We start from the raw sequence: 20,342 nt of genomic DNA, 5'->3' as shown, positions 1-20,342 counted from the left end.
AGTGACCTTCTTTTTTTCTTGTCAAATTTTTTTGGGGACAAAATATTAATTTTTGGTTAAAAACCTTTTTTTTTTGCTTGTCAAATTTTTCCTCGGAAAAATGTGCCTTCCTTTTGGAAAATCCTGGATCCGCCCCTGATGCATGCAATCATGAATATGCAATAGATAGGCTGATGATGTCATGTTCCTACCTTCCTTTTTCTTATGTTATTACAAGAAATCATAATTACATTTTTACATCTGTGTACGACACGGTCTCCCTTATAATAACAGAAGTTTCAGCAATGAATATCTATTGCATTAAATCAATTGTCAATCCATTTTTTTAATTCCTGGAGGACAAACATAATATATAATAGAATAGGTCAAGTCCACCTTATAAAAAAGTTTATTTAACCCTAATTCTCCCGGGGGGGGGGGGCCATAATGGCCCCCCCCTCGACAATTTTCGCGATATATCTGCTTCGCGAATTTTTTTTACCTCGCCGCTCACTGACTTTTTACTTTCAAGTCTCGCGCAAATTTTGAGACCAAATTTGTGACGCCCGGGTACGCGGTTACGACATTACGCAACATTATATACGTGCATGTCAGACCCAAAATTGCTCATAAACGTGATTTCATGTACAAATCCAATGCAAATAGTGTATTTAGCCAAAATTCATAAATGTATCATTATTTCTACTTTTACTGATTAAACTTAATTAATTTTGCCTTGTTTATGATCAGAATTAAGTCTGGAACGATTTCCATTGAAAAAACAATAAAAAACCAAAAGTAAAAAAACATAGAAATACATAAGAAATTCATAAAACAATAAAATACATAAGAAATTGATTTCCAAACCGAAGTTTTTTTTAATTGCGATTGTTAAGAATGCTACAAAGAATATTTTTACCAAAAATTAGCATTCTAGGAGCTTTATTTAGTGAATTAGAGCAAAAAGTATGATTTATGCATAAATTAGCATAATTAATTCATATAAAATAAAATCTCAATATTTTGGAAAATTTTACCATACAGCCTTGTAGATTACATCACACACTACCAGCGTGCAAATTTTTGCGTCGCTCGCGCGATCGGCGGCCGAGATCTTAAGGGGGGGCCATAATGGCCCTCCCCCCGGGAATGACAAGAATCAAAATACCCCGGGAGCTTGAGGGTTAAATCAATAGAGAAAAATCAGACAAGCATAATGCTGAAAATTTCATCAAAATCGAATGAAAAATAGTTACGACACTCTAAAAGTTTCACTTATTTTTCACAAAATATTTATATGCACAATTTAGTCACATGCAAAATGAGAGAATTGATGTCCCTCACTCACTATTTTTTTTGTTTTTTTATTGTTTGAAATGTACAATATTTCAATTTTAACAGATTTGACATTAAGGACCAACTAGACTGAACCATAAAATGTTACAAAAAGGTAATTCCACATGTTCAGGGAGAAATAAAACTTTGTTTCACTTGACAATGAGGAGAAATTAGAATATTTCATATTTTATATAATAGAATACAAAAGAAAAAGCGAGTGAGTGATGTCATCAGTCCCCTCATTTGCCTACCGACCGGGATGTACATATCACTGTTTTGTGAAATTAAGCGAAATTAAAAATGTCATAACTCTCTTATTCTACATCCAATTGTGACAAACTTTTAGGTGTTAAGCTTGTTGGATTTTTCCTTTTGTATTCTTTTTTGTCCTTGAATGTTCATATGTTGTGTAAAAAATCACATTTTTAAATATTCATAACTCTGCTTGTAATTACCTTTGATTTTTTTGCCCAAACTTCAGGAATAAGTTTCTCCCATTAAAAAAAAGGTTTACTCCAGGATAACAATCTTTAAATATTTGATCCAACTTGATCTAATCATTATCAAATCTGAAGTTCACAAGTTGGATGCAAAATGCTTTCAGTAGAAAGCAAAACCATTGACTATTTGTACTTTAAAACAAGAAGTAACAGATTAATTTATAACTCGATATGAAGCAAACTTGATTCAAATGTTTTTTATTAAAAACAGTTTTAAAATTTTGTACATAATTCAAGAAGAGGTATGTGACTTTTTCTAAAAGCTATCTTGAGACAAACATTTGATAAGAAATATCAAATTGAATTATACTACAAGGCCTACATTAGACATAATTTTTTAATATGAATAAATAATAATGCATGTTGTCATAACATGACATGAAATTAAAGTAACTATATGATTAAGATTTGTGAGACTTTCATCTTCATAAATTATCTGATAATTTTCCTAGGTTTAGATTAGATGAAAAGCACACAAGTGTCTGACTGTTACCATAGTAAATGTCAGATAACAACTTGTCAGTGCTAACAACTTTCACGAAAGTAAATCTCCATAAAACATAAGACCTTATGCATTGACATCATTGCACCGCCATCTTAGAGGCTGAAGCCATAGCCCTGCATGCGTTGGTGATCTGCACCTGGCGGATCTCTGACAACTCCTTTTACGCATATTCCTATATCCTCTGAGGGAGGGCGCTATGATATTATGACATCACATGCACAAGGTCTATCAATTAAAATAATGAAGGAACTATATCAATAAACTATAAAGGTAAAAGCCTGCAAAGCATCAATAAAAAGTTATCTTAATTAATTTACTTGCAGGGAGAAGGGGATAAAAAGAAAAGACAAATTGTAGCATTTGTACATGCATTTCACAAAATCACAACCGGGATCATTCATAACATTAAAGATGAATGAAAGAAGTTGCAGTAAACACCAATTTCATGAGAAAATCTGTAACACAAAGTCAAAAATGTAAGACTATAGTTTGAAATAAATCTTGAGTTCAGAATATGGGCCTATGACTTGGTGATCATATATCTTGTTAGAAGCCAGATTTTTCAATGTATTACTCCCCCCCTCAGAATAATGTACTGGTATATACACATATTTACAATACAACCACTACTGGACAATTAACATCAAGGTTCAGATAATTATGGACCTTTCCATTTTTGGACATTCATCATATGAATTATTCACATCCATAATGGTAAAAAAAGAAATAGAAATAGGGAAGGGGGTGGGTAAGAAAAGCTGTAATCAATTTCAAGAAAGATAAACAATTTTTCCTTCTTTCTTTCAATGGTACACAGATGCTTGAAATTGATTTTAGCCATAATTCAATACCCCCCTTATTACAGTGTAGTGGGGTCATTCTAAGGTATTGCGCTTGTTTTCAGAACATGTGAAAAATTAATATTTTTTATTTTCTGGGGCCACTATTCACCACCTACTGCCTAAATCTGCAACATTGGATAAGCTTCAACATTGCAATGGAGATTTTCAGGAGCAATATCGCCCAGAGCCCCATGTAACGTTTTCCATGTGACTTCCCATGGCAATACGTATCGAGTGCAATCTGTAGTCAATGGGGCCACTCAACTATGTTCAAACATATGAACTATGATCTGTTACAGAAGACATGGATGCTGTTCTCATACACACAGTCTAAAACACTCCCTACTATGTCAGACGGGTTTGTGTTGCACAGTACAGCAATCGTCTATTGTCCCTGATAATAATTTTTGCTCGAGACAGAGACTGCAGGAGGCATTTTGATGAAGCATTGTCCCTGTCTCCAATGTGATGTAATGATGACAGTGGTGGTTGTTGTCGAAAAAATAAAAATTCTCCAGCTGGAAAAAAAAACCCAGATCCTTGGTCATCACCTTCCGCCTCGGAATCCTGTAGAAATGACAAACCAAAAATACAAGAGATATATTGGTTCCATCCATGACATTTGCTCCAATGACAAGTGATCTGCTATAAATTTCACACACTGATCAAATGACAAAGTTCAACCTGTGATACCCTACCATAAATCTAACGCTAAACATAACATAACCCGGAAAAATCGTCGCAGGAACGTATGTCCTGTCACCAAAACACATGGGGCAACGCCGTATACTATTACTTCTGACTCCAGGGGCCCATAACACAAAGCTTAGCAATGATTATAGAAAACTTTTTTAAGATTGATTGCATTGACTAGAATGCACAATCACTCATCAAAATCAAGAGTACGATTAATCGCTAACATTTGTGCTACGGGACCGAGGTCTTAAGGCAATGGTTCACATTGATTTGTAGGGACAGTGATGTTCCGTGATCGCGGAATCTCATGATAGCGGTACCCCTCAAATCCAAATGGTGGATAGGCGAAAGCCGTCAACTGCTGGAAACGATGTCCATAAAGTCCCAAAATCATCGATAAAATATCATTCAACCCTGAGATAATGATAATGTGAAAGGTGTAGATGTATTCATGTTAAATGTTTCTTAAAATAATTTGTGTGCTTGTATCTCTTTGATTAGAGTGGATTCTAAAGCATTATTAGTACAGTGGCAGATTTTAGTTTGAACAACGCGAGTATTGTGACATCGCTACTAAATGTGTATTGATTTTCTATGCAGGGTTGGCATATTTCCCGCTCCGGAGGCTTATTTTCCGGACGCCGGGAAATAAGCGGTATTTACCGCTTTTTTCCGGTATTTACCACTTTTCACCGGGAAATACCGGGAAATATAATTTTCCACTCACTTTTCTATAGGGATTGTCAAATTTTGAACATAAAAACAAAGGTGGTGAGTATGGTTGATCTGGTGTTTACCATTTGTGTGAGTGTGTGTGTGTGTGTGTGTTTGCTTGTTTGTGTGTTATCTATGTCTGTTATCATGAAATGCTGAAAAATACAATAAAATACTAAAAAGATCCCAAATAAATACACCTAATTTTCTCAAAGATCGATTTGTTTACAATTGCTTTCAATCAATATGAATATGACAAACTGCACAAGTTATTTATTTTACATTTCCCATGAAACATTCAGTAGCTAAAGTATGTCAATTATGTTGTTATTGTATTCATTTTATATTTCTTAAAGGAAAAAACTTTTGACACCTCTTTCCACTTTTGTGTACATTTGTATAAGTTATGCTTTTTAATTTTTGTGTTTGCTTTGTTTGTTAAACTTGTAAAAGTTATATTAAAAGAATTGCAACATTAACAAGGCAAAAGCAATTTTGTGTCTCGCCCACTTTTGAAAATAACCAGAAATATTGTGATTTGCAAGGGCACGCAAGAGAATTATATCAAAACTTCATTGTGAAATGACTGGGATGGAATAACACTTGTCATAAGAGCCTTGCACATAAACTTAAATTTTTACCTGAAAATGATCTTTGACCTTATCATGTGACCTCTGACTGCAGCATAACATGCAGGTCCCCCAAGTCCATCTACCATTCAAGTTTGGTTGAAAAGCGACTTACGGTTGCGGAGTTCGGTGTCATAAGAGAGTCTTGCATGTAAACTTTAACGTTGACCTCAAAATGACCTTTGACCTTATCATGTGACCTCCGACTGCAGCATAACATGCAGGTCCCCCAAGTCCATCTACCATTCAAGTTTGGTTGAAAAGCGACTTACGGTTGCGGAGTTCGGTGTCATAAGAGTCTTGCATGTAAACTTTAACGTTGACCTGAAAATGACCTTTGACCTTACCATATGACCTCAGACTGCAGCATAACATGCAGGTCCCCCAAGTCCATCTACCATCCAAGTTTGGTTGAAAAGCGACTTACGGTTGTGGAGTTTGATGTCAAAAGAAAGTCTTGCATGTAAACTTTAACGTTGACGTCAAAGGTCATTTTGAGGTCAACGTTCAAGTTTACATGCAAGACTCTCTTATGACATCTAACTCCGCAACCGTTAGTTACTTTTCAACAAAACTTGGATGGTAGGTGTACTTAAGCGAGCTGCATGTTATGCTGCAGTCGGAGGTCACATGGTATGGTCAAAGGTCATTTTCAGGTCAACATTAAAGTTTATGTGCAAGGCTCTTATGACAAGTGTTATACCATCCCAGTCATTTCACAATGAAGTTCAATATAATTCTCTTGCGTGCCCTCGAAAATCACGATATTTCTGGTTATTTTCATAAGTGGGCGAGACACAAAATTGCTTTTGCCTTGTTCAGGCTACAAAAAGATCTTTTTCTGTAAGCATTATCAAAATTCAAAACCAGCAACCACTAGTACATGTACACACTGATACATGTAAACACTAAAACTCCTTACATACAGTAGAATACAGAGCTTTATTCACACTTAAAAACAAAAATCATATTGTAATGAGATACAATGGCATGTAAAAAGTTAAACCCCGAGATAAATATTTGTTTATGTTTTAATATGATTATTCAATTTCCAGGAACATAATTTGAGTTTGTGTGCGTATGTGTGGACTTAGATCCTATGTGTGTTTGGGTATGTACATGTATGCAGTATGGATTTTATCTGTTTGTGTGTTTCTACTATGAGTTTTGTGATTCTAATTATTTCAGAACACTTTTTTCATTTGTTGAGGTTAAAAACAACTAAAATTTTTGAAAAAAAAGAATTATAAATCATATTTCCCGTTTTTTCCATATTTACCGGACGACCATCTTATTTACCGGACGGTATTTACCACTGGTAATTACCGCTACCGGTATTTACCGCCCAACCCTGTTTCTATGTAAACAGAATTGTCAATTTTTCATGTACACAAAGTCCATGGGGAAACAGAAATTCCGTTTTCAGACATGCTATAACGGAATTTAAGATTTTCTGATATGGGAAAGGCCAATTTTTAAACGGAAAATCGCTGTCCTTTGATTTGATTTTGAAAGAGCATAAGGTCCTACTTAATACCCGTGTCTAGGATATGTGGTAAAAGTAAGGACTTAAAGAGTTCAAAAATGCAAAAAAAGGTTCATAATTGCCCCCCAAATTGTCTTAAGTGAGTTCTTTAGGAGAATCCAAACCAAACAAAAAATTAAAAAAATGGGACTACATATATTCTTTTTTTTTTAAATTTGTAAACAAATTATAATTTCCTCCTATTAAAGCCTCTTCATTTATACCAAATAATTGTTCATTTTGTAAAATTGCCAGTTGGATAATCTGAAGGACATCAAGTTACATCGAAATGAAAGAAAGTAGACAAACATAACAGATTATATCCCCCTTTATATGCTCTTACCTCTGGAACCGCCTCCTCCCCTACTAAAACCTCCTCCTCGTCCCCCTCCTCTGCTGAAGCCACCACCGCCTCGTCCTCCTCTAAATCCACCTCCTCCTCCCCGGCCAAATCCACCACCACGACCACCTGTCGCCAAAAAAAAGTCGGTAAGGAAATTATGGTTAGCAGGAGTACAAGACAGGGATCACTTCTCCAAGTTAAAGGGATGCTCTGGGCTTAAAATATTTTATATCTAAATAAATAGAGTAAAATTCACTGAGCAAAATGCTGAAAATTTCATCAAAATCGGATAACAAATAACGAAGTTATTGAATTTTAAAGTTCAGCAATATTTTCTTTAAATAGTTATATGCACGTCATCATGAATATTCATTAGGTGGGCTAATGATGTCGCATCCACACTTTCCTTTTTCTTACGTTATTACATGAAATCATAATTGTTTCATTTTTTCATACATGTGTCTCCTTTATAAGTTGCAGCAATGAATATCTAATGCATTAAATCAGTCGTCAATCCAACTTTTTCAGTTCTTGGTAGACAAAATTTGAATAAACCTAATTTCATATAGTGAAATACAAAAGAACAAGTGGGGATATGACATCAATTTGCTCATTGAATATTAATGAAAACATGCCTAGAACTGTTTCACCGGAATAATGCAAATCTTAAAAATGCCATAACATTGTTATTCCTTGTCCGATTTTGATCAAAATTTTAGTGTTTTTTTGTCTGATTTTTCTTTATCTGTTTATATCATATTATTTTCAGCCCGGAGCAACCCTTTAAAGGACAAGTCCACCCCACCAAAAAGTTAATTTGAATAAAAGGAGAAAAATCCAACAAGCAAAACGCTGAAAATTTCATCAAAATCGGATGTAAAATAAGAAAGTTATGACATTTTAAACTTGCGCTTAATTTCACAAAAACAGTTATATACACATCCTGGACGGTATGCAAATTGGCAGACTGATGACGTCACCCACTCACTATTTCTTTTGTATTTTATTATATGAAATATGAAAAATTCTAATTTTCTCCCCATTGTCATGTGAAGCAAAATTTTATTACTCCCTGAACATGTGGAATTACCATTATTTTAACAGTTTATGGTTAAGTCAAGTTGGGCCTTATTGTCAAATCTGTAAAAATTGAAAACTTGTATAATTCAAACAATAAAAAACAAAAGAAATAGTGAGTGATGGACATCATCGACTCTCTCATTTGCATATCGCTGAGTTGTGCGTTTAACTGTTTTGTGAAAAATAAGCGAAACTTAAAAACGTCATAACTTTCTTATTTTACATCCGATTTTGATGAAATTTGCAGCGTTATGTTTGTTTTATTTTTCTCTATCGATTCAAATCAACAATTTTCTGGGGTGGACTTGGCCTTTAATGTAACATGACTAAAAGAATGGCTTTGACATTACATACAAAAAAAACTTGGCTTGCACTTTTACAAGACTAGAAAATACAGATACGTTGTAGTCTTGCATCCACACTCTCAATATAGGTAAAGTTATGATTTATTTGACTGTTATGACAGTGTTACTTTGTATTCTCCTTTATCAATATCAATTATTTTGAATCCTGGTATTGGTAAACAAAATGAAATTATCTTTCTAAAACATAGATTAAGTTGTATATAATACAGACCAGGGGAAAAAATTACATGGGGGCTCGGGGCGATTTAGCCCCTCAAATGCTCGCAAGGGCCTAAGAAAATCCCCATTCACTACAACATGCAGATTTAGGCAGAGGGTTGCAAAAAAGAGCCCCCCCCAAAAAAAAAAAAAAAAAAACTCAGTGTCTTGAGTGGTGACAGATCGCAAGTGGCACTCAATCTAAGCCATGCTACCCATCATCACTGGTGATAGCACTATCAATCGTGAGTAGCTACAAACAACAGCATATGAAGGGAAAGTATATGCGCCAAATTTAATAAACGACTGTAAACTGGAGAAGTGAAGACTTTTAATACCTCTGAATCCACCACCACCTCTACCACCGCCACGCCCTCCTCTTCCACCTCGTCCACCGCCCCTCTTCTGGACTCTGCCTCCAGCGGGCTGGGGAAGGAACCTCTGTAAGGGGAGCAGCTTCATTGGATCAATGAAGAACTATGGAAAAGAGAGAGAGTGAGAAAAAAGATGATTAGTTAAAGCGACATTTCATTGACAAATCATGGGGAAATCAAGGCTAATCTCAGAACAGATAAGGGATTCAAGTCTTTCACTCGGCTGCATGCCTGGGGGTGTTATGTAATAGACGCCGGCATGTCTGGGAGGTCTATAGGAGAGCAATAGTTAGTAGACTAACCAACCAGAAGTAAACTGCATGTTTTCATTTTGAAACGTAACTTCACAGAGGTTATTTATTTTGGTTTAGCAATCAAGAGACTTGCTATGAGTCTAGGAATTGGGATAGTTGGAAACTGGAACTGCGATGATCCGAAGTAAATAACCATCACGATTTCGGTCAAATTCCTGCTGTCCGAACTTTTATCGCATTAGTCCGGCGCTCATGACGGACGGATTATATTATGCAAGTCAATTTGGCCTTTTGCAAATTTCGTATTGATTCAATTTCCCCATGATTTGTCAGTGGCTGGGCCCTTTAATAATGTTTAATGATTTACCCAGGGTAGCCACTTCAGTTATAAAACTGCTCTACCAACAGGTCCTGCACAATACAATTTATTACCATTCTCCAACCTAAATGCCGAGTGCCCAGCAATAAGGCAAGAGGTCCTATTTTTGTAAGTCTTTAGTACGACTCTGACCTTGCGCTTATGACGCGCGAAGACTGCAACTGAACCATTATGTCTGGTGTCTATTAAGTATTAACTATTAAGAATGAGATTACAGAAATATGAATTTAAATTAATGGAATGGGGGGGGGGGGGAGTGAATCACAGAAACATTCATAAAAGCAAATGAAAAGTAAAATAGGATTCTCCATCATCATTGTCCGCATTGTACCCACATGGAAAATAAAGATCCACAAGCTTTTTGGTCCTCCTCTTTAAAGGAGAATGAAACCCTTGAAACCAGCTTAATCCATATCAAAGAGAAAAATCAAAGAAACATATTGTTGAAAGTTTGAGGAAGATTGAATGAATAATAAGAAAGTTATGAGCATTTGAATATTGAGATCACTAATGCCATGTAGATCCTCCCATTGGCAATGCGACCAAGATCTGTGATGTCACAAACGTACAACTCCCTCATTACTCTAGTACTTATTTCACTTATATTCTCACTTTTATAGAGTCTATCACAAGGTGAGGTGTTCTCTTTATGAGAGGACAAGTACAGAGGTTTCACAACATTATATCATTGATGAATCGTTTGTCATATAATTAGAATGAGCAAAAAGAGATGTTTTGGGGTACATTTTCAGTGTCCAAAAGGGGAGAGTTGTTCATCTGTGACATCATAGATCTTGGTCGCATTGCCAATGGGAGGATCTCCATAGCATTAGTGATCTCGACATTCAAATGCTCATAACTCTTCTATTGCTAGTCCTATTTTACTCAAACTTTTGTTGATCTTATTCTTTGATTTTTCTGCTTTCACAAAAGCTAACTTGCTCCAAGAGTTTCATTTTCCTTTAAAACCTTGTTTATCGAGTATACTCGCCTTATTGGCATAAGAATAATATAGTGCAGAGTCACAAATGAACCACATGGCTTCTTTTGGGTACCAGTGAACATTTAAAGGTTATAACAAAAGAGGATCATACTCCAGAAAGATCACCCGACCCATCTAATGCGTGGAAATGCAGTGCTCGCTGTGGAAAATGACATCTGGGCTCCGTAACACGAAGGTTAGCGATTAATCACTTATTTGAAAGAACAATTCTGACTGATTCCTTGTCAGTCTACTGGGAAAAATGCACATGCAACAATGATCTTCATAGGCTGATTAATTTAGTGATTAATCGCTAACCTTATAAGGGGCACATATCTGTACAATTTTGCAATGATATTGAAATTTATTAATTACCAATGTTTCAGAAGGTACATCGGGAAGAGAAATTAATATTACCAAGGTACTGCATTATCTTTATCTATTATCTACAAACAAATGACTTACCTTTTGATCTTTACTAAATGACGATGCTGACATATTTTCTGATAATTTGATAGAGAAGAACTGTTGCAAAAGAGTGATTAAGGAAATAAAGTATAATAACGTTTCTTTATCTGATTCTAAGACACTTATGCTCTTGTTCTCAGTCCCACTGAAGCAAATTGGTCTTGGAATTATGATTAGCACAAGATGTAGTTTAAAAGCTAAATAATCTGATGGTGATGATGACAATGTTATCATGGTTTTTATGCAATAAAAAAAAATATTGTTTTCATTTGATAAATAAAAAATTCTATAGAATATATTTCAACATCTAGATATAGTGTACAAGCACTTCTGTAATATTAGGCCCAATCTGAACATCACCATTTTACAACAAGGATCAAAATTATTTTGGAAAGGATACGTAGTCTGTAAGATGTCCAAAAATTTCATCTACTTTGCCGATCTGCTGCTTGTTTTCCAGGAAGATGGGTGCATTGAAGTATGGAATCTTTTCAATGCTGCCATGTACCACCAAGTCATCCTGGCATGGGTGCATGTAGGAGCCAACCTCTGAAAAAAAAAGGTTGAAAAAGGTAAAGAAAGGAAAACACATTCAAGTCAAGTTAAGTTCTTAAAGTTGCAAATGAAACTGCCAAAAAAGTGATTGGGAAGGATATCAAATTACACTTTCGCAGGTATTTTCTCAAGTTTTCTTAATCAACATTATAACTAGAATAACCTGATGCAATGCTGCCAAGACTCACATGCACTGACTGGACACCAAAAAAGATTTATGGGGACTAGAAACAAAATGGTCAACCTGACAATTTCAGCTGGATTTTTTTACCAAGTAAATGCAAAGTAAGTTGGAAAGCAAATGTAGATTTTATAGGATTAGGATAGTCATCCTCGAGTTTTTTTTAAATATCATCTTTCAAATGACTGAAGTAACATGATTGTCATGTACCACAACATTTTGAAAAAGTTTCTTTGAAGATTCCCCCTAAATTTACAAACCAATAATACCCCCCCCCCCCATCTAAAATCAGTTTTGAACATGGTTTTAGGAAATGGCCAATCAAATTAGCAATTGCACAAACAAGTCACCTCCAAGACTGATCAATTAGAACCATTGTTTGAATTTTGCAATTGATTGCAAAACTTTTTGCTGAAGTGCCCAGGCCTAGAAACTAAATGTTTAAGTACTAAAAGAGGAAAAAAACAAGAAATATCTAAAAAATTGGAAATATTTTGTAATTTCAAATGAAGAACCAGAAAATCTGTGAAATTAAAATTCAAATGCATGACACTGACACAGAAAACTGTGGTTCTAACTTTATCTTTATTTTTGTCAATAATCTGATTAAACAATTTTCAGGGACAAAGTTTTACCTGTGACATATTCAGGTGGACCCTGATAAAAGTTTCCACCTCCTCCTCCCCTTCCTCTGCCTCCACGGAATCCTCCCCCTCTGCCTCCACCACGACCACCACCACCTCGGAAACCTCCTCGTCCCCCTCCTCCTCGTCCTCCACCTCCTCTCCAAGACATCTAGACATAAAAATGAAAAAAAAGAAAATAGGCTTCTGATGAATATCAAAAGCAAAGCTCATCAAAAAATAGTAGTGTACAAATGTGATACAAGGTGTAAACAAAATAGACTGCACAGACAAGAATTTTTTGTTAGTTGTGAAAATGTGAGACAAGTAAATTCTTCTGAGCCCAACCATTTGAAAAATCTTGCATCACCAAATTTTTCTGTCTAGGTACAGGTTCGTCAATACCAAGATTCCAACACATTACACTTTACACTATACAATCATTGTTATAGTTACTGTGTGGGCCTGCATACTTACTATAGGAGCACGTATTGCTAAATTGTCAGCAGAACTGTATGACCATACTGGCACACATGATACAAAGAGGACAAGAAGCTCAATATTATCAGATGTAGCCTACAATCATTTTTTTTATCTTGCTTTTTTTTTTAAGTTTCATTTCTTTAGTGCACTTTTCATCCAAAACCATTGAGAGCATACAGTAATTGCAAAAACTCTGCCATGATTTTCTGCCTGTACTAAAACCCTGAAAAAATGAATGAGATAGTCCAGGATAGAAGAGGCATAACCTTGTTTTTTTATATATACAATATTTTTTCATGGTTTCTTGTCAATTCGAGGGTGCTGATTACGAATCTGAATGATGCCACTCTTGTAACCTTGAGCATTTTCCGCAAATTGGCAAGATCCAATATGGCCGCCAAAATATGCAAATTACCCATGAAAATCATAAAATTGTCCGCACACTGGCTATGAAATGCATGAAATTGTGTGGCAGGAGTGAAATACTCTCAGAAAAAATATTTGTTTACAAAATATTTATTTTCCTGATATTCAAAATGGCCGCCATAGGCCCTTGTATACTCTATTATGTACAATATGAATAGGGAAAACTAATTTTCACAAAAATGAGCACCAAACTGCAAAACATCGCGATGTATGAACGAAGTAATATATGCAAATCTTCATTACTAACGAGATATATCATTTATTATGTCATAGTTGGGAACATTGCTGTATTTTGATATCTAAAATAGCCGCCACTGGCCCAAACAGTATTGCGTACAATGGCAATGGGGGCCAAAACAAATCACAAGAGTGATCACTAAATTGCATATCATTAAGATTAAACGAGTGGAATACTGACTAAAACATAATTATTAACGAAATATATTATTAATATGCCATGTATATGATGAATGTTGTATATTGATATTCAAAATGGCTGCCAAAGGCCCTAAAAGTGCTATGCACAATGAGAAAGAGGAGCAAAGAAATCACAAGAGTGAGCACTAAAATGCATATACATGTGATAAATCAATGGGATACTGTCTAAAAACGTATTTTCTAACGAAATACATCATTCAGGTTTCAAGTTTGTGTTAAATACTGTATTTTGACTTTCAAAATGGCCGCCATATAGACATTAACCTATTATGTACAGTGCAAAGTGGGAAACCAATATTCACAGGAGTGAGCACCATAAATGCACGTAATAGTGATCTATGAGTAAAATATTGTCTGAAAGCATAATTTCTATTAAGATATATAATTTATTCTGCCAGTTAGGTGATAAATACTGTTATTGGAAAGTCAAAATGGCCGCTACAGGCCCTTACGGTATTATGCACAATGTGAATGGGAACAAATTATTTCAACAGAATTTGGGTTTGCTTGGCCAAATGGTGATGTATGAGTGAAATATTGTTTGAAAACATGATTTATAGCAAAATATATATCATATCTTATGTAATTTAGGTGATAAATACTGTATTTCAATATTCAAAATGACTGCCATATGCCCTTTTTGTGAACATTATTTGTCTCCACTCAAATTGTATATTATACGATAAGGGCCTATGGTGGCCATTTTTAATTTAAAAATGCAGCATTTATCACCTTAATTACACAACATTATGATATATCTTGTTAGAAACCATGGTTTTAGACAATATTTCACCCTTACATCACAACTCACAATTATATGCAATATTTAGAGTCAAGCAAAGCCAAATTCCGTCAAAATTATATGTCCCATGTTACAATGTACACAATACTTTTGGGACCTATGGCAGCCATTTTGGATATCAAAGTACAGCATTTATTACTTCCACGACCAATATGTGATGTATTTAGTTAGAAATCATGTTTAAGACAATATTTTTACTCGTACATCACAGTTATATGCATTTTCCCTATTCGCATGTTACATAATTTAGTTAGGGCTTGTAGAGGTTATTTTGAATGTCAAAATACAGTATTTATCACCTATATGGCAGAAGAAATGCTATAATTAAAGAAAATATGTGTTTTCAAATAACATTTTACTCATACAACAGGATTATATGGATGTCATAGTCAAGCAAATCCAAATTCTTACAAAATTATATGTCCCATTCACATTGTAGATAATACTGTTAGGACCTAAAGGGACCATTTTGAATTTCATAATACAGCATTTATCTCATGCATGACTAAAGAAATGATATGTCTTGCTATAAAACATGTTGTCAGACAATACTTTACTCGTATATTACATGCATTTTATGTTTCTTACTCGTGTGAAAATTAGTTTCTCCATTCGCATTGTACATTATAAATATAGGGCCTATGGCGGCCATTTTGAATTTCAAAATAAAGCATTTATCACATAAATGGCTATTAACAATGATGTTTTTAGTCAGTAGTCCACTCGTTTATCTTAATAATATGCATTTTAGTGATCACTCTTGTCATTTTTTTGGCCCCGGCCATAGCCATTGTACATAATACTATTTTGGCCAGTGGCAGCTATTTTACATATCAAAATACAGCAATGTTCCCATATATGACATAATAAATGATATATCTCGTTAGTAATGATGATTTGCATATATTACTTCGTTCATACATCGATTTTTTGCGGTTTAGTGCTCATTTTTGTGAAAATTAGTTTTCCCTACTAATATTGTACATAATAGAGTACCTTTATACAATGGCATATGGCGGCCATTTTGAATATCAGGAAAATAAATATTTTGTAAAAAATTATTTTTTCAGAAAGTATTTCACTCCTGCCACACGATTTCATAGCCCATGTGCGGAAAATTTTATGATTTTCATGGGTAATTTGCATATTTTGGCGGCCATATTGGATTTTGCCAATTTGCGGAAAATGCTCAAGGTTACAAGAGTGGCATCATCCAGATTCGTAATCAGCACCCTCGAATTGACAAGAAACCATCAAAAAATATTGTATATATAAAAAAACGAGGTTTGGTCAAGTTTCTATGGGGCCTATCCTGGACTAACATCCCAAGTCTTGATAAGAATGTACAGACAAAAAAATTTGGTGCAGACTAAAAACATAAAGACACACAGAAACATTAATCATCAGTACTATAAATAGGAAAACAATTTGCACGACTTTTTGGCCGATCACCATACCAGCGAGCCAATTGAAACCATCCTGGCCAAGCCGAGTACTACATGGCTGCTTTCCATGACAAATAGCCAAGATGAAAGCGTTAATCATGCCATCAGCACATTTTCCTTGCTGATCTTAAAAAACCCTTTGATGTAGCATTTTGCAAAAGAAATGGTGAAAAGAATTTCTGTTAAAATATTAGTGTTAATGGGCGAAATATAGCGCTAGCTGGTTACGACACAGGACCTCGGAGGGGGGAATAGAGGATTCTTTCACCCTGCCATACTGCATCACGGAACAGATATCTGCAGCAACGCATTGAAAATGGGGCCAACACACACACACAATGACACATTAAAAATAATTTTAGACTAGAGTCTAGAGCTAGTCTTCTTCCTTTTTTTCTGGTTTAGCAAGATGATCAACCATGGGCTGATTACAATGGATTGCATTGATTACTGTGTATGATCGATCAGAAAATTCAGCATCACGAAGTTAACTATGAATTACACTACAGCCCGGATCAAATTCAACGCCGGCCCCGCGGCGCTAATTAAGTTTCGAACCAACTTCGAGAGAACTTCCCACCAGTAATTGTTCGCAAATGTCATATGACATCGAGATCGAAGCCGAAAGGCCCGAAATATAACCGTTCCCGACATTCGGTAAAGTGGTGGGTATATATTATCTTAAAATGTGATTGAGAGACTTGCTATATGAAATATGTTATTGTTAACAATGACTTTCCGCTATTGCGGAAAACGGACGTAATTCACGGAATCAACCTTTTGAAACGGAAAATGGCTTTTCAAACGAAAAATCACGGAAAACATATTTTTTCTCTAAATGCACAGAATAGCAACAGAAATTACTCCCAAATTCTCAACGAAATACAAATATCAACTGGAAAAACACACGATCTAAAGCCTAAAAAGGAGTAAAGCCGAGGACGAGGTAATATTAATAAACAATGCGCCTATGACAGTACGAGTATGAGTATGAATAGATTATTTCTAGATAGATGGCGCTATATAAATGCCTATCAATCATTATTATTATCTTACTTCGCTACAACAATCATGACAATCCACACATCGTGACTGCACTCGAAATTAGTTTACACTCACGACAGCATAAAGCCAGTATTAAGGCAGAAACACGGCCATGTTGCTGCCCTCTGGCTCTGCCATGTCTGCGTTCGGACTTCGGTCTTATTATCATGATCGCGGTATTCCACAAATCCAAAATGGCAATTAGGCGAAAGTCGTTGACTGCTCAAAGTCAAACCTATGTCCAAAAATTCCCCAAATCAGCAATAAAATCTCAGTTAGGGTCTAATGATTTTTCTTAATAATAATAGTTTTTGTAGATCTACTCGAATCTCTTCAATTAAAATTGATTTTAAAGCAATGTTAGTACAGTGGCAGATACAAATTTTGACCTCGCGACTCATTACTAATTTAGTCATTGCCATTGGCAATTCCGTTTAACGGAATCGTCAATTTTCCATATACACAAAAACAGAATTTCCGTTTCGTCTAACCCAGGAAGCTCCCGCCCGCTGCACGGGCGGGAGCCTAGGAGCTTACCGTGTATTTGACCATAGTCACCGAACTAGGGTGATTTATGGTCTAAATATTTCTCCAAATGAATTGTGAAAACAGAAAGTATACCTACCACGATTATATGGATGAAGGTCTAACGAGTGGCAGTTTCCTGACATCTGGGCACAGACTGGAACCTCAAAAAAAACGAAAAGTTCTCTCCTCTACCCCAGTCTCGATCGGCCATTTTGTTACGATTTTTAACAAAAATGGCCGATCGAGACGGGGGTAGGAGAGAACTTTTCCGTTTTTTTTAGGTTCCAGTTTGTGCCCAGATGTCAGGAAACTGCCACTCGTACTTAGACCTTCATCCATATAATCGTGGTAATTCAATTGTATACTTTCTGTTTTCACAATTAATTTGGAGAAATATTTAGACCATAAATCACCCTAGTCCGGTGACTATGGTCAAATACACGGTAAGCTCCTCATGCTCCTAGCTCCTGCCCTGGCATGCCTGGGCTCCCTCCCTGGGTTACGTTTTGTCCTGCTGAAACAGAATTTGAAATGTTTAAGATTTTTCTAAACCGGAAGAGGCAATTTTTAGAAACAGGAAAATCATTGTCCCTATCTATTGGTGGGGAAATTCTCTCAAAGACAAAGTCAAAGTCGGCAGGTGCGAAACTGCATTAGCACCGGACCCGCCGAACGGCGATAGCTAGCGAACTCACCGCGAGGAGCCTCCGTGTTTGGGAGTGGGAAGCTCCCCGCTCGGGCCGGTCCGAGCAGAATGGAATTACCGTATCCGCAGGCCGGAGCAATGCTCAAATGTTTTATCTTTAATAAAAAATTTGGGAAGACTGTTAACAAAATGAATATTAATTATAAATGGGGATATTTATTTCGAACCATACTAACCTTGTGCACTTACGCCAATTTACTTTGAAAGGCAGAAATAGTGGGTTTTACGACACGACAGTATCACAAAGTCAACCTAAGCTAGCACCCACGTGTCTCGGTTCCAAACAATATGTTACTTCGTCCTCACAATGCAATGCGACCACTTCTTTCCAAAACATCGACCCACAGTAAGAACAAGTCTACCATTGACTCACATTCATAAAATATGATTAGAGAGAAAGGGAGAGAAAGGGGGGGGGGGGAGAGAAGTAGTCTTGAGGACGCAATGATGATGACTTTTAAAATCATGTCATAATGATGAAGAAGTATATATATGACAGGATTTTAAAAGTCATCATCATTGCGTCCTCAAGACTATAGGGAGAAGCACCTAAAAGAAAAATAATTAGACTTTATAGAGAAGAGATTATGAGATAAGATGAAAGAGAATACAGAAATAAGTAAGAGGGAAAAGAAGATGGTATGAGAGAAGGGTGAACAGAGGAATTTATATTAGACTCGGGTGGAAGACGGATCGAGAGGCACAGGCATAGTCTGTAGTAGACAACTAGTGAGAAGCGGACTGATTACTCATTTTTTTTGGCAAGAATCATACAGAAAAAATGAACTAAAATATAATTTTTTGAAGAAAAAAAATTGACAACCCCGATTAAACCTTTTGCACAATGTCAAAGAAAAAAAATTGGTTCATAAACAGTTCAACTACGGCCCGCGAAGCTTCTCAATCCGGCCCGCGAGACTCTGCTGGGTTTTTTTTAATCACTTTTAATTAAGTCACAATATGAAACATAGCTCAATATGATTACATTGTGTATAGTTGTAGACCTAACCGTAATAAAAGTAATGGCAGTCAAATTAATTTGACATTTAAACAAAGTTTAGTGGAGCAGCTGTCTGTTCGATCTACTTTCTAATTATTAGATGACTAGAGCGCTGTTCTCACCATGTTTGGATCTACATACAGGTGCGAAAGTGCATTTTCCACAATGAACATTTTAAAGAATTAATTCATACCGAAGTACCTTGACAGGGGCCGCGGAACGGTTTTGAAAGTGGGGGGGGGGGGGGGGCTGGCCATGCAAAAAATCACAATCATATGGTAATTTTTACGTTTTTGTACACATGGTTTTGGGTGAAGCCCCCCCCCCCCCCCCGCTTCCGCGGCCCCTGCTTGACCAGTGAACATTAATTTTGCACCAGTGCCTTCGTCTGGCAATTACACCTTTTGTGTCAAGGTTCAAGCAACTTGTTGCTGACAGACTGTCACTTTTCCCATATTGAAAGTGACTATAGGAGACTGACATCCTTGTGAAAGTCTACAACAGACATGCTCTATTATTCATTCTACTTTGACTACAAAAAATATTGATACTTCAATTAAGACATTATCTAACTCCCCAATACCAGGTATGTAAAGGTATACAATCTAGATTCCTTTTAACAAAGTACTACAATTTTGTTATCAATATTGACTCTCGCTGTATTTTGAAATCTTTTCTAATTTTGCCTGCGTTCCATATGAAACTGTTATAAATTTGTTGGATTAAATGCTCCCAAAATAAGACAACGGCCAGATTGCACAAGAGAGCATCTAGGACCCCGGCCGCAATAGGGTCTTTGCGCTTCGCGCACATTTTTTTCTAAGTATCCACTTCACCCTGGCCCTTTCAGGTATACTTGGAGTCTCATCTGGCCCTTCACAAAAAAAGTTTGAGAACCCCTGATATAGACAGTGTTAGAACAAGTGGATAGGTAAAATGT

General features: G+C 35.9%; 1 protein-coding gene across 2 annotated transcripts; it reads right to left on the bottom strand.

Annotated features, from left to right (window-relative positions):
• Positions 1–1,999: 1,999 nt before the first annotated feature.
• LOC129281290 (H/ACA ribonucleoprotein complex subunit 1-like) lies at positions 2,000–18,914 on the bottom strand. 2 transcript variants are annotated; one of them, XM_064113267.1, is made up of 7 exons: positions 18,579–18,914; positions 12,543–12,702; positions 11,572–11,720; positions 11,169–11,228; positions 9,053–9,191; positions 7,072–7,197; positions 2,000–3,731 (listed from the first exon to the last, which is right to left on the bottom strand). In XM_064113267.1, exons 2-7 carry the CDS (start codon positions 12,700–12,702, stop codon positions 3,712–3,714), a joined length of 654 nt encoding a protein of 217 aa, XP_063969337.1. In that variant the 5' UTR covers positions 18,579–18,914; the 3' UTR covers positions 2,000–3,711. The 2 variants fall into 2 exon arrangements, with proteins under 2 accessions (XP_063969337.1, XP_063969338.1); XM_064113268.1 differs by having other exon boundaries at positions 18,592–18,682.
• Positions 18,915–20,342: the final 1,428 nt, after the last annotated feature.

The sequence above is a fragment of the Lytechinus pictus genome, chromosome 18, assembly GCF_037042905.1.
Source record: "Lytechinus pictus isolate F3 Inbred chromosome 18, Lp3.0, whole genome shotgun sequence".
In the NCBI taxonomy this organism is placed as follows: Eukaryota; Metazoa; Echinodermata; class Echinoidea; order Temnopleuroida; family Toxopneustidae; genus Lytechinus; species Lytechinus pictus.
This window is presented reverse-complemented; position numbering and strand designations above follow the sequence as displayed.